The sequence below is a fragment of the Anabrus simplex genome, chromosome 1 (assembly GCF_040414725.1).
Source record: "Anabrus simplex isolate iqAnaSimp1 chromosome 1, ASM4041472v1, whole genome shotgun sequence".
Classification (NCBI taxonomy): domain Eukaryota; kingdom Metazoa; phylum Arthropoda; class Insecta; order Orthoptera; family Tettigoniidae; genus Anabrus; species Anabrus simplex.
The window spans coordinates 1,561,707,728-1,561,722,122 of NC_090265.1; the positions used below are offsets into that span (position 1 = coordinate 1,561,707,728).

The following is a 14,395-nucleotide window of genomic DNA, read 5'->3' on the forward strand; positions in this document are numbered from 1 at the left end:
TTGCACATAGTCCAGGATCTCTCCTCTAACGGGTTATGGACCACCGGTGGATTGTATAGTCCTAGCCGCCTGAGCACAAGGAGGGCCACGACTCAGAATATGTCCGAGATGCCCACTCCCATTCCATAGCAACTGGTATCCTGACTCTCAGGACCACTTACTAGGCCACTCAGCCGTTGCCCATGGTTCACGAACTAGGACGTGACTACAGTAACCCACAAATATGAACCATTATTGATGATAAATTATTTGCAGATCCCGAATTATATTAAAACTTGTTTACATTTCGTCTGTGGCGGCAGAACGTAGTAATTTGTTTTCCGTGAGTTAATATGCAAAATGTAAGGTTCAAATTCAGATTGAAACGAAAACTTAGTTTTGGTAAACCGAGATAGTACATTCTGTGGTGAATACAGAAGTGAGCGTTATCCGAGATAATGACATCCGAGTTTTGAAAATCTAAGATAACATCAAAAGTAACTGACGTTCGTGTCGAAGTTATGAATAGACCAATAAAGTATTTATCTACTACTTCTCATGGCCTGTACGGAGATGGCTTTGCTTTTGTTTTTACGTTAGTTTTTGTCTGAAACTGAAGGAAAGGTAAGGGTGTATTCTGCCCGAAAGCAGGTCCGAACCTCCACAGAGGTGTGCCTGAGCCGAAGTTTACACACGGTAGGGTTGCCAGTTCCTTTTCGCTCCTCCATTCCCTTACCCCACATCAACAGTGCGTGGCAACCCATCCAAATATTGACCACGCTCAATGTTGCTTAACTTCGGAAATCTTAAGGGATCTGGTGTTTCAATACGGCTACGGCCGCTGGCTGTCTGAAACTAGCAGTTTGAAATTGTCAAGGATGGGTTATTTTGTATACAACTGCAGAGATACTGCCGTTTTGAGGACGTCGATAACAGGCGAAGAGAGAAATCGTGTCAGTTAACAACAGTCAGTGTAATGTATTTGTTCATCAGTTTTATACTCTTAGAATGTTATAGACTAGTGACGTTCGGCGTTTATGGACTTTGCACTAAAAATCTAAATTCTTGAATATGTCTGTCATCATAGCCCGCACGGTAAAAAAAGAGACATAATATTGGAATTTTTTCGTTTCCATGACTTATAATTATACAATTTTTAGATAAAAAAAATAGAAATTTATGGAAATGTAACTCTGTATTATTCGGAAGGTAAAAATGCATAAAACATAAACTGGTCGGAAATTATATTTTACCCAACTTTATGAACAGTTTTCCGATACAGCTAATATTAACGAAGAAATTTGACATTTCCTGTTCTGTTCCCTTAATATTGTTACGCCATGTATAACCGAATGCACTTTCCGGATATCCCTGAGCGTAAATACAGAGTTTCAAGAAATTCTGTCAAGTTGTTGCCCGTGATGTTCAGATATCCAGACAAACAGATAAATATTTAACTGAACCCGCTTTCCACTTTTGTTCACCTAATCAGAGTTAAAAAAAAATAAGTTTGAAAAATCGAAATCTACGGAAACATGGTAATTTTATTTACAGACAATGGTACTGGCCGCCTCTGGTGCAGTGGTTAGCGTGATTAGCTGCCACCCCCGGAGGTCCGGGTTCGATTCCCGGCTCTGCCACGAAATTTGAAAAGTGGTACGAGGGCTGGAACGGGGTCCACTCAGCCTCGGGAGGTCAACTGAGTAGAGGTGGGTTCGATTCCCACCTCAGCCATCCTCGAAGTGGTTTTCCGTGGTTTCCCACTTCACCTCCAGGCGAATGCCGGGATGGTACCTAACTTAAGGCCACGGCCGCTTCCTTCCCTCATCCTTGCCTATCCCTTCCAATCTTCCCATTCCCCTACAAGGCCCCTGTTCACCATAGCAGGTGAGGCCGCCTGGGCGAGGTACTGGTCATACTCCCCAGTTGTATCCCCGACCAAGAGTCTGAAGCTCCAGGACACTGCCCTTGAGGCGGTAGAGGTGGGATCCCTCGCGGAGTCCGAGGGAAAAACCGAACCTGGAGGGTAAACAGATGATGATGATGATGATGATGATGACGATGGTATTATGAGAAATTATTTCGTGTGAGACGTGTAGTCACGTTCCTCTTCACATACCCATTTGAAATCAGGCTCCCCAGCAGAATAATGGATTATTATTATTATTATTATTATTATTATTATTATTATTATTATTATTATTATTGTTATTGTTATTATTGTTATTATTATTATTATTTAGTAAACAGCTCGGTCTATGTCGGTGGCTTAGTTTTAATGGACGACTCTGCTGAAAGCTTGCAATCTTGGAGTTCGAAAAGAGGTGTAAAGACTATAATTTATGATGGTTGGTATTTCCTAGACAAAAATGATATCAGTTGTAAAGAAATCTAAGATGACTCAATATCTGGTAGGAAATATAAAACTGGAACAGGCGGATCAATTCAGGTACTTAGAATGTGTTTTATCCTAGGGTGCTTAGTACAGTGAGTGAAATCGAATCGAGATGTAGCAAAGCTAATGTCGTAAGCTCGCAGTTGCGATCAGCGGTATCCTGTAAGAAAGACGGCTTTCAAACAGACTGTCCTGTACGGGAGTGTAAACTGCCTGGACTGCGGATATCTTATTCATAAACTGAAAGTTGCAGACATAAAAGAAGCGAGATAGGGTGGCACTCGGAATTAGGAGATAAAATCTGTGTTACGAATGAACTCGATAGATGAAGCTGTGTGTGGTGGTGGGGTCATGGGAGACTAATGAAGGACAGGCTACCCAGCACAATAATGGTTTCGGTGTGAATGTTAAATAAGCAGGAGACAAAGGCGACTCTTGTTACTCAGTTTTTATATATTAGACAAAGTGTGTAGAAATAAACGAGGTCCAGCTCCTTGCCTGAATGGTCAGTGTTTGAGGCCTTCGGTTCTATTCCCGATCGGGTCGGGGATTTTAATCGCGTCTGGTTAATTCCCGTAACTTGGGAACTGGGTATTTGGAAATACATGCCTCAACATCGGGTTGATGTTAGGAAGGACATCCGACCGTAAAACGAGACAGATGCATATGTACGATACACTTCGCACACATGAACTGGCCAGGATATGGGGAATGTGGTAGATGTTTAGACAGTCGCAAAAAGAGAATTGTGGAGGCGCATACTTTATTCACTGAGGCTTCTGTAGAAGATGCATTTGCCTTTCTCCAGATTGTTTCTTTTCTAATCCTACATAGTTTGTTGAGCTTCCTACCGATTCTACACTAGTACAGGTTGAATACCATATAAATCTGTACAATCATTGGTTCTTCGCTTTGTTTTTAGGTCCCTCGTGTCAACACAGCTTATGTCCGGTTACATGTCATCCAGAGTAGCAAGTCATTACCCTCGAAACATCTTGGCGCTATTACCACGTTAATTACACCGGCCATCCGCCTCGATTAGCCTCCTTACATGTAAATCAGTCGCAAAATTGATAACTAGGTAGTTCATTTACACGTGTATCATCGACGAGAAACCACTGTAATAACATCTACACTTATCTATAAACACTTCCTTGCGATCACAATTCAGGAATACTGTAGAATCATTTTTACATATTCCGGAGTTATCTCGTCTGCGATGAGTTATTCCTTCCTTTAATAACAATTGTGTGTCCAATTTTCACGAAGTAATTTCGCCCAGACTTGCCACAAAAAGTTAAGAAATGCTCTTACATGGCCTAATTTTTGATGTACCGCTTCTAATGGAGAGCACGAGTTCATGAGTAGAAACCTGATCTGCTGATGTGTTCGCACAAACTGCCTCTGATACGAACAAATCCTCGATTCTAGTTTGGAGAGGTGAGAGCATACCTGCTGAGCGTGCTTACAAGTGAAGTGTTTCACTTGCTAAGATGACCAATTAATACATTATTAACATATGGTAAGCCACTCTGCCGCACTTTAACAGTTGTAATTTTGCTACAGTTACTTCTATCTCAGCGAGGAAAGCAACGGGAATCTACATCACTCCTCATTTCCCTGGCATGCGTCTTAAGTGACACCTAGGCTATCTATGACAGCTGTTGGTGGAGCTGTAGAGGATCAGACCAGCCTTTGGGCTGAATACCCAACACGCACATTTAAATAGAATGCGCTGTGCTGAAGGCATCGATTGTAATGAAACAAGGTAGGATGCTCATTCAAGAAATACGAACATCGCTACAAGTCTGCCGTTGTTACACCTAAAAACTCCCGGGCGTCAAGAGGGGCATCTCGTCTTAAACCCTTGACTAAAACCAAATGACCGAGCGAGTTGGCCGTGCGGTTAAAGGAGCGTAGCTGTGAGCTTGCTTTCGATAGATAGTGGGTTCGAATCCCACCATCGGCAGACCTGATTTTCCGTTGTTTCCCATTTTCACACAGGCAAATACTGGGGCTCTGCCTTAAGGTCACGGCGGCTACCATCGCAACCCTAGTCCTTTTAGCAGAAATACATGGGGAAAAGATGAAGAAAGTTGTATAATAATAATGTTATTGTGTTTAAGGTCCACTAACTACTTTTGACGGATTTCAGGTTCGTCAAGGTCCGGGATTTTGTCCCGCAGTTGATATTTTACATGCTAATAAATGTATTGACACAAGGCTGACATATTGAGCCAGGATCGAACCTGCCAGGTTGGGTTCAGAAGGCCAACGCCTCAACCGTTTGAGCCACTCAGCCCAGTAAAAAGATAGTTTGATCGACCTCAATAAATTGGGTAAAAGGTCAGGAAGTAGTACTGTAACGTACTTTGGAAGCAGATTGGCATTTCCTTGTTGTACCGGGCGAGTTTGTACGCGGTTTTATACGTGTTGTTGTTAGCTTGCATTCGGGAGACTGTGCGTTCGAACCCTACTGTCGGCAACCTGAGTAAGGTTTTCCGTGGTTTCCAATTTTCACACGTCAATAACTTCATTAAAGCCTCAGTCGCTTTCTTCCCAATCCTAGCCCTGCCCTAACCTATTGTCGCCATAAGGCGAATCGGGCGATGCAAAACAAATAGCAAAACAAGAGAAGAAAGCATCATCCATGTGTATATATAGACGGCCGGGCGAGTTGGCCGTGTGGATAGGGGCGCGCGGCTGTGAGCTTGCACCCGGCAGACAGTCGGTTTGAATCCCACTGTCGGCAGCTCTGAAGATGGTTTTCCGTGGTTTCCCATTTTCACACCAGGCAAATGCTGGGGCTGTACCTTAAGGCCACGGCTGCTTCCTTCCAACTCCTAGCCCTTTCCCATCCCATCGTCTTATGGCGACCTATCTGTGTCGGTGCGATGTAAAGCCACTAGCAAAGTTTTCATACAGTACTACACAATATTTTAACTTCCATTATGAACTATTCTTCCTATTCGTTTTATTCGCCGTAACTACCATTATTGAACCACTTAGCAGAAACCTAATATTTTTATATATTTAAATACATATTGTACGTTTTAGTAACGTAGGTTTATGAGGGTGAAATTCTGTTCTTGTTGTCCGGCTCCATGGCTAAGTGGTTAGCGTGCTGGCCTTTGGTTACAGGGGTCCCGAGTTCGATTCCCGGCAGGGTCGGAAATTTTAACCAACATTGGTTAATTTCGCTTCATCATTTCATCCTCATCACGATGCGCAGGTAGCTTACGGGAGTCAAGTCAAAGGACCTGCACCTGGCGATCCGAACATGTCCTCGGACACTCCCGGCACTAAGTCATATGCCTTTTTTTTCTGTTCTTGTTAACTTTTCTGGTGTAGCCTATTTTAAATTGAAATTATCGGTATATTTCTACAGTGCATACCCGAGGTCATTCTACATCAACAGCTGACTGCTCCGAACCGCCTGGCTATTTTTCAGGAGTTACTGTAATAACACTGTCGTTAATTTTTCGTAAAATGATTATACCCATTGATTTACATTTAGGATATCTTAACTGACCATTCGCCCAAATTTCAATCTGTCCGGTCCAACCCAAACAGATCCCTTGTTAGTGAGATCTAAAAGACGTCGCTCTTGGGCGGCCGGTGGTGAACGCTGGCAAAATTGTTAAAAGTTCTTCACATAACTAAATTATAGGCTAACAAACGTAGAGGCAAGTGCAAAAATTAGATACCTGCTTACTGGTTCTTATTCTTGTTTTCATTTGCTGTGTTGTAGAATATTATTATTTCCCATTTATTCATGGTTATGGCCATCTTTGGGCCACATTCAAATAAGCCACCTGTCCTTTTATCTCAGATATCCAATTTTCTTGCGTTCCCGCCAGATGCCCTAAGTTTTGGACATATCCTTTCTTACACTTCTACCCAGATGTTTCCTGGCTTGTCAAGTTTTTTGTCGGTGCATCCTTGTTTCCCGCAATTTTCATCCTGAAGATTGGTCTTTGCCGTATCTCCCCCTTTTCAACACCCACTTCTATTTGTGTACCTCCGGCAGCCATAGAGGCTAGGTTTTCCATTTTTCTTGCAGGATTGGTATCTTGCGGGCCAGCCTCTCCGCGTACGTCCTCTTAATGAGTCCATAACAAAGCAAGTCTCATTATCGTCGTAAGTTATCTTTTCGACTCTCTCATAGAGTTCCTGATTGATCTCGGTCGGAAAAGGAGTTGCTCCTTTCGTGAGTTCTTTGGACCCAACATTTTGCTAAAGAATGTTATTTTTATTTTATCATTGATTGGATCCGTTACACTTGTCAGTGTTTCCGCCACACTAACCATCGTACAATAATGCTTTAATTTGGTTTGCATGTAGATGGACTTGGATTTGTAAGTTCCATGGCACATTCTGAAAGCCATCTCCATCCTGCTCACTCAGTGTCTTAGTACACCCTTTCATTCCAATATGGGTGAGAATTTCTCCCAGATAATCCAATTTCTAACGTGGTGGATTTCCTCACATTTAGTTCCAATTAATTTTGACCGACTCTTTATCTGTGTTCTTTTCAAAGAAAATTCTTAGCCCAAGTTTGACAACCCCTTCAGTCGAGTATCAGACCAGGTAATCTCATCTTTTCATCGTATGTCCACCCATCCAGTGGCCATTATCGTCAAGGCATTGAAGACTATATGGCCTGACACCGGTTCGAGTCCCGTTGGTCGAAAAATTTTACCATCAGGATGTTGGCTGGCAGGGTAGGGGATGCGTTGGTATACAGTTTCTAATCACTAGATTGCGTGTCGAAAGCCTGGATAAAATTCCAAACTTCTTCGGAATGCTCATATGGAGTGAGGGCATATGATGCTGTTGATGGCGATTCTTCCGTCGGATGGGGACGTAAAACTTCGAGCAGACCTCTTGGTGTTATTCCACAGGCGTAGGCTACGTGCCGACACCAGGTTTTACCCTCTCCCTATCTCATTATCATCCCAAATCCAAACGCGCAGGTCGCCTCTGGGTGTCAATTAGAAAGACCTGCAACAGATGAGCCGAACATGCCTTCGGGTACTCCCGCCACTAAAAGCCATGAGATAGATAGATAGATAGATAGATAGATCGTATGTCAAACAGATCTTTCTCACTGGGCACATGTTGTAAGGTTTGTTGGGGTATCTTCCTTCTCTCCGTTCTCTCAATATGTCTCTTCCAGTTCTGTCTCCATCTACGGAAGCAGGAGCTTATTCTCAAAGGCAAATTATTGTTTTAATTTTCAGGTAAATTAATGTTAGTGGAAATTATTATTATTATTATTATTATTATTATTAATAATAATAATAATAATAATAATAATAATAATAATAATAATAATAATAGTAATACTCTTCTTTTTGGCCAACACTGGATTTGAAGCAGCAGCTTGACACTGACACGGGTTTTAAAAGGAAATGGAAATAATGAGAAATGATATTTAGTATGGTACTTGACTCTTTTTGTTCGGGTCATCAGTCTATGGACTGGTTTAATGCAGCACTCCATGCCACCCTATCCTGTGTTAACCTTTTCATTTCTACGTAACTACTACCTCCTGCATCTGCTCTAATCTGCTTGTCATATTCATACCTTTGTCTACCCCTACCGTTCCTACCGCCTACACTTCACTGAAAAACTTCCTGAACAAGTCCTGGGTCTCTTAAGATTTGTCATAACATTCTATCTCTTTTTCTGGTCAAATTTAGCCAAATCGATCTCCTCTCACCAATTCAATTATCTCTTCATTCGTGATTCGATCTACCCACCTCGCCTTCAGGATTCTTCTATAACACCACTTTAAAAACGTCTGTTCTTTCTTTTTGAGACACCGAGCTCGATAGCTGCAGTCGCTTAAGTGCGGCCAGTATCCAGTAATCGGGAGATAGTGGGTTCGAGCCCCACTGTCGGCAGCCCTGAAGATGGTTTTCCGTGGTTTCCCATTTTCACTCCAGGCAAATGCCGGGGCTGTATCTTTTTGAACTTGTCATCGTCCATGTTTCACTTCCATACAGGGCCACGCTGCAGACGAGTCTTCAAAAACATATTTCTAATATTCAATGCCCAAATCAAAGCTCGACGTGAGCAGATTTCTTTTCTTAATAAGGGCCTTCCTTGCTTGTGCTAGTCTGCATTTTTATGTCCTCCTTACTTCTGCCATCGTTAGTTATTTGTACTACCCAATCTTCTTAATTTGAGGCACCTACCCCCAAGATTATCACTTGGTTTGTCCTTTGAATACAGCACCGTTTAGAATTTGGTGAACCAATTGAGCTGTTGTTTTTCACGGAATGAGGTATATTTAATACTAACGTGTTACTATTTCTTTATTTTCAGATCCGCTGGTAGCAGGCACAATGTCTCGTCAACAGCCTGAACGAAGTATTCCACATCTGCGAGATATCTTTGGTTTTCAAGGATCTTGGGACAGCAGTAATCAACGCACAAGCAATGAAGACATATTGCATCAAAAAATGCAAGACATGCGCATAAACAATGACAACGCTAAAAGTAAGTCTTCGTCATCCGCAGGTAACGACAGCGCCGTGTCTGTAGGCTCCGCGAGCGAAGACGAGATCCCGAAATCAAATTCCAGCAACAAGAAGAAAAAACAGCGCAACAGTAGGCGTGATAATTCCCGGACCCTGACAGAGCGCGATGTCAAGCACCTCGAGCGCCATCTATCAATGAAGAAAACTATACGGAAGAAGATCATGCGTGATCTTCAGCAGGCATTTGTAGAAGATCCCAATGAATTTCGAGTGGAAGATATCTCACCTGAACAACTGAAAGCTGAGATTAGTGCCCAGAGTTTGAGTTTCGGGACTCCTTCACAAAAAACCGGGAAGAAAGCCACGGCAGAATCTACCTTTCTCGACATGCTGCGAGGAGGAAGTACTAACACTACTGCTAGCACTCCTAACGGACGCTTTATTAACGACGATGAAGATTCTGGTCATGGCTCTCCGACGAGGGAGTCACCTAGCGGACGCCTGGGTGACTACGACGATGATGACGAAGATATTTACGAACCTGAGGCGAATAAGAAGACCAGCTTCTGGCGGCGATTTACAATGAAAGGTCGTAGTAAACGATGAAGAAAAGTGTTGCTATGGACATAATACCTTTGCTTTTATGTGATACCGTTTATTTGAATGGAAGTCCGACCTAGGATATTTAGCAACTGTGATAATGAGAGTATTCCTGCTACGTGTACTTTAAGGCCATGGGAACCCTAAGTTCTTTGACAACGACTTTTGTGAAGCCTGACTAAACTTACGAAGACCATTGTACTTAAATCTCAACGAACTCCGAAGAAGTTTGCTTTCCTAGTTTACTCGCGGAAATATTTAGCCTAAAATATGTATAAGAGAACTGTTAAAGGAGATGCTTCTGTTTTAAATCTCCAAGAAGTACCGGTAGTCTTGTCTTCTCACAAAATTGCCCAGGTATACGACATTTAAGTGCTATCTATGGTGCTTTCCATTTCATAATATAACGGGGTAGCTATGGCCTTAAGTGCTTTTCTTTTGTATGGGAAAATAATTGTAGCTAGTCACTGGGAAATTGTGCTGTATAATATATGCTGTGAAATATAAATTTACTTCAGTGTTTTCCAGCCATGTGGGTCGGTATATCCTCTTGAAATATACCGGTACAGATCTTAGGATTAGCGTGTCTGGTAGAAAGGGGTCGTCTTCCTGCAGTAGTGACAGAAAGTATTTCCTCCTTTCACGATCTTTCAATTTAGGTTATCAGAAAATATTCATCCATTATGAAGTTACTTTTTTAAAGGTTTACTAACTCTTACAATTTGATCATGGTCAAGTCTTAAAGGGCCGTTGGTATAATGATATAGATACATACTGAAAGAAAGCTTCTGATACCTTAGTAAAGTCTATTTCGTGAGGATATAAATCAATGCATTTCTCTGATATCAAGATATGGTACCGAACATTCCTTGATTAATGGGAAAATGGACTGGAAAACACTTAACTGATTTGTATTCTTTTTAAGATACTGTTCTAGCTTTTTGGCGAGGGTTTGCAAAGATTGCATAACGGGATACTTCAATATTGATTCTAATGATCAATATTTAAAAAAAATCATTTTAATAGTAGGTTGAACTACGTGGTGCATTGGGTTATGTAAAATGTTTTTATTTCATGTTCCTATAAGTGTTTTAGAATAACTAATCTCGTGATTTTCATTCATACGATAACGATTTTAGACTCCATAAAGACGGGAGGAAATCCCAGTAATTCCTTGTAGCTTTCTTTTCGTGGGCTATACATTCGTGCGTTTATCGTCATCTGGTTTTTGTTGTATGACAATGAAGATTGTTAAAGGTAAGTGCAGGTACGAAATTGTGTATTTGAAAAAGAAAAAAGTAATATTGATAAATTACTACCGGTATACGTATCACTGACGGGCTTAGTACTGCGTGTCGTAGTTAAAATTTACTTTCTCTGAAATCTCTTAATTACGATGATTATTCAGTCTGTCACGTGCACAACCATTGGCATTCTTCCTCAATGACAAACTGGTTAGTAAATGCGTGGCACTAAATGTTTCACTCCTTAGGTGACGACTTCCCAAATGTTCAGTACCTACGGACAAGAGCTTCGATTTGAGTCATACGGTTGCATTTACTTTAGGAAAGACTATACTTATGCCATGATGATTATCATTCATAATTTCGTTAAGGTAACTTGTATTTTCTTATCATAGTAAATACATACTAGTTTGTCTATAAAGAAAAGAATGCAAATTCTTTGCACTCTTAACTATCGATGGATGTCTCACGACAGTGTGATAATCAGGGATATTAGTGTCATGCGACAAGACAAATAGCATTATTGTAAATAATATTAATGATTTCCATTTGTTGATGTTACTGTATTTTTGAAGGTTGATTTGCCGTTTGAAGAATGAGTGTCTTCAAACCAGGATCAGTATCCATAGAGCATTCAATTTTTCTCACTTATCTTGTGTACATGACGCGAAATATACTATTATACTCCAGATGAAGGTAATTGTTTATGCTAATATTAGACATACATAACGGACGAGTTCATGGAAATATTTGTCTTAGTGAAAGAATCTTATATTGTGAACTGTACCCAGTTCTGTTGTACATATTCGTCAACAACTGATATACGAGCAATGAGAAGTACAGATATCTTACTTACATACTTCTTTAAACTCTACTAGAAATAAAGATGTTCTATTTTTAGATCACTGTGTATAATCAGCGTGTGTTTGTAATGTATCATTCCATGCTTTAGTGATGTAAGATCTCTTTCTTATTAAGTGTTTTAGCATTCGTTGAAGGAAATGATAGATAAGATGGATCATTTAAATATTTCTAATGCATTTACACAATTTTAGAACTATTTATTTTGATATAGACATAATGTACTTTATTCCTAAATATTTGTGTATTGAATATGTGACTGAAAGTGTTTGTAATTCAGTAATACATAATAAAGACAGTAATTTAATTACGAATATGCTTCATTGGTCATTTTATGTTACTTTCATCCACAACACAGGACGATGTCGCCTGGATCGACGAATAAATGAAGAGTAAAGACAACCACGAAACATTACATTTCACTGACATCAATTTGGCAGTCATATTCCTGTTTGCTCCTCCTCCCTCCCTCCCCCCCCCCCCCCCTCCTAAGTCAATGATAGGAGACATGAGATCTCTACAGGATTACTTCTGAAAGTCCAAAGCTTATCTAAATATTATAGTATTATCCACCCAAGGGTAGCGTATGCCAGTCAATCATCACTGATCTACATTTAGGGCAGTCTCTTAATTGCAAAGAATCTGGAAATTTATTGAACATCTCCCTTGGTTAATTATTCCAGTTCCTAACTCCTCTTCCTACAAACTAATATTTGCCCCCGTTTATCCACTTGAATTCCAAATTGTGATCTTTCCTACTTTTGAAAACACCACTCAACTTATTCATCTACTAATGTCATTCTACGCCATCTCTCCACTGACAGCTCCGAACATAACCACATAGTCGAGCAGCTCGTCTCCTTTCTCCCAAGTCTTCCCAGCCGAAACTTTGCAACTTTTTCGTATTGCTAATCTTTTGTCGGAAATCACCCAGAACAAATCGAGCTGCTTTTTAGATTTTTCAGTTCTCGAATCAAGTAATCCTTGTGAGGGTGCCATATACTGGAACCATGTTCTAGTTGGGGTGGTCTTTCTTTCTTAATCTGTTTACCCTCCAGGTTGGTTTTTGCCTCGGACTCAGCGAGGGATCCCACATCTACCGCCTCAAGGGCAGTGTCCTGGAGCTTCAGACTCTGGGTCGGGGGATACAACTGGGGAGGATGACCAGTACCTCGCCTAGGCGGCCTCACCTGCAATGCGGGGGGGGGGGATGGGAAGATTGGAAGGGATAGACAAGGAAGAGGGAAGGAAGCGGCCGTGGCCTTAAGTTAGGTACCATCCCGGCATTTGCCTGGAGAAGAAGTGGGAAACCACGGAAAACCACTTCCAGGATGGCTGAGGTGGGAATCGAACCCACCTCTACTCAGTTGACTTCCCGAGGCTGAGTGGACCCCGTTCCAGTCCTCGTACCACTTTTCAAATAACGTGGCAGAGCCGGGAATCGAACCCTGGACTCTGGGGGTGGCAGCTAATCACACTAACCACTACACTACAGAGGCGGACAGTTGGGATCTTACCAGAGACTTATATGCCCTCTCCTTTACATCCTTACTAACCTAACCTAACCCCATGACACTACAGCCGTGAAGGGCCTTGGCTTACCAAGCGACCGCTGCTTAGCCCGAAGGCTTGTAGATTACGAGGTGTCGTGTGGACAGCACAGCGAATCCTCTAGGCCGTTTTCCTTGGCTATTCAGACCGGGGCCGCTATCTCACCGTCAGATAGCTCTTCAGTTCTAATCAGGTAGGCTAAGTGGACCTCGAACCAGCTCTCAGATCCAGGTAATAATAATGGCTTATGGCTTTGAGTGTCGGGAGTGTCCGAGGACAAGTTCGGCTCGCCAGTTGCAGGTATTTGAATTGATTCCCGTAGGTGACCTGCGCATCGTGATGAGGATGAAATGATGATGAAGACGACACATACACCCAGCCTCCGTGCCAGCGAACTTAACCAATTATGGTTAAAATACCCGACCCCACCAGGAATCGAACCCGGGATCCCTGTGACCAAAGGCCAGCACGCTAACCATTTAGCTATGGAGCCGGACTCAGATCCAGGTAAAAATACCTGACCTGGCCGGCAATCGAACCCGGGGCCTCCGGATAAACATCCTTACTACAACCCCTAAATATCCTCATAACCATATGCAGAGATCTGTACCCTTTAGTACAAGTCCGTTTATGCGGTTACCACAGACAATTTAACCTAGGTACTTACAGTAATCCCCGTAAGGAACTTTCACCCCATCAACGCAGTAATTAAAACTGAGAGGACATTTCCTATTTGTGAAACTCACAACCTGACTTTTAACCCCGTTTATCATCACACCAATGCCTGCTGTCCATCTCACAACATTGTCGAGGTCTTTTTGCAGTTGCTCACAATCTTTTAACTTATTTATTACTCTATACCGAATAACATCACCCGCAAAAAACCTTATCTCTGATTTCTCTTCTTTACTCAATCACTTATAGCCCAATAATAACTGCCTTGAGGAATTCTACTCTCAATGATCACAGGATCAGATAATGATTCACCTACTCCAATTCTACGTCTGCCTCGTCTCGGTAGATTTACTGGCACGTAAAGGAACTCCTGCGGGACACAATTCCGGCACCTCGGCGTCTCAGAAAACCGTCAAAAAGTAGTTAGCGGTAGGTACAAACAATAATATTATTAATTCTCTGAGATATTTTTTTTCTAGAAATGTAGCCACCCATTCAGTAACTTTTGTCTAGTCCAATTGCACCCATTTTGTCAGTAGTCTCCCATAATCCACCCTACCAAAATGCCTTAGATAGGTCATTCGCTGATACAGTCCATTTGA

The 14,395-nt window shown here is 41.8% G+C and overlaps 1 protein-coding gene across 3 annotated transcripts in view; it reads left to right on the forward strand.

Annotated features, from left to right (window-relative positions):
• Window positions 1-11,881, forward strand: part of LOC136880659 (uncharacterized) — a 332,623-nt gene extending 320,742 nt beyond the window's left edge. For all 3 annotated transcript variants that reach the window (XM_067153315.2, XM_067153317.2, XM_067153318.2), the window contains one exon: window positions 8,708-11,881. In XM_067153315.2, coding sequence (XP_067009416.1) covers window positions 8,728-9,468 — 741 coding nt within the window. In that variant the 5' untranslated portion in view covers window positions 8,708-8,727 and the 3' untranslated portion in view covers window positions 9,469-11,881. The remainder of the gene's footprint in view (window positions 1-8,707) is intronic.
• The last annotated feature ends 2,514 nt before the right edge of the window (window positions 11,882-14,395 follow it).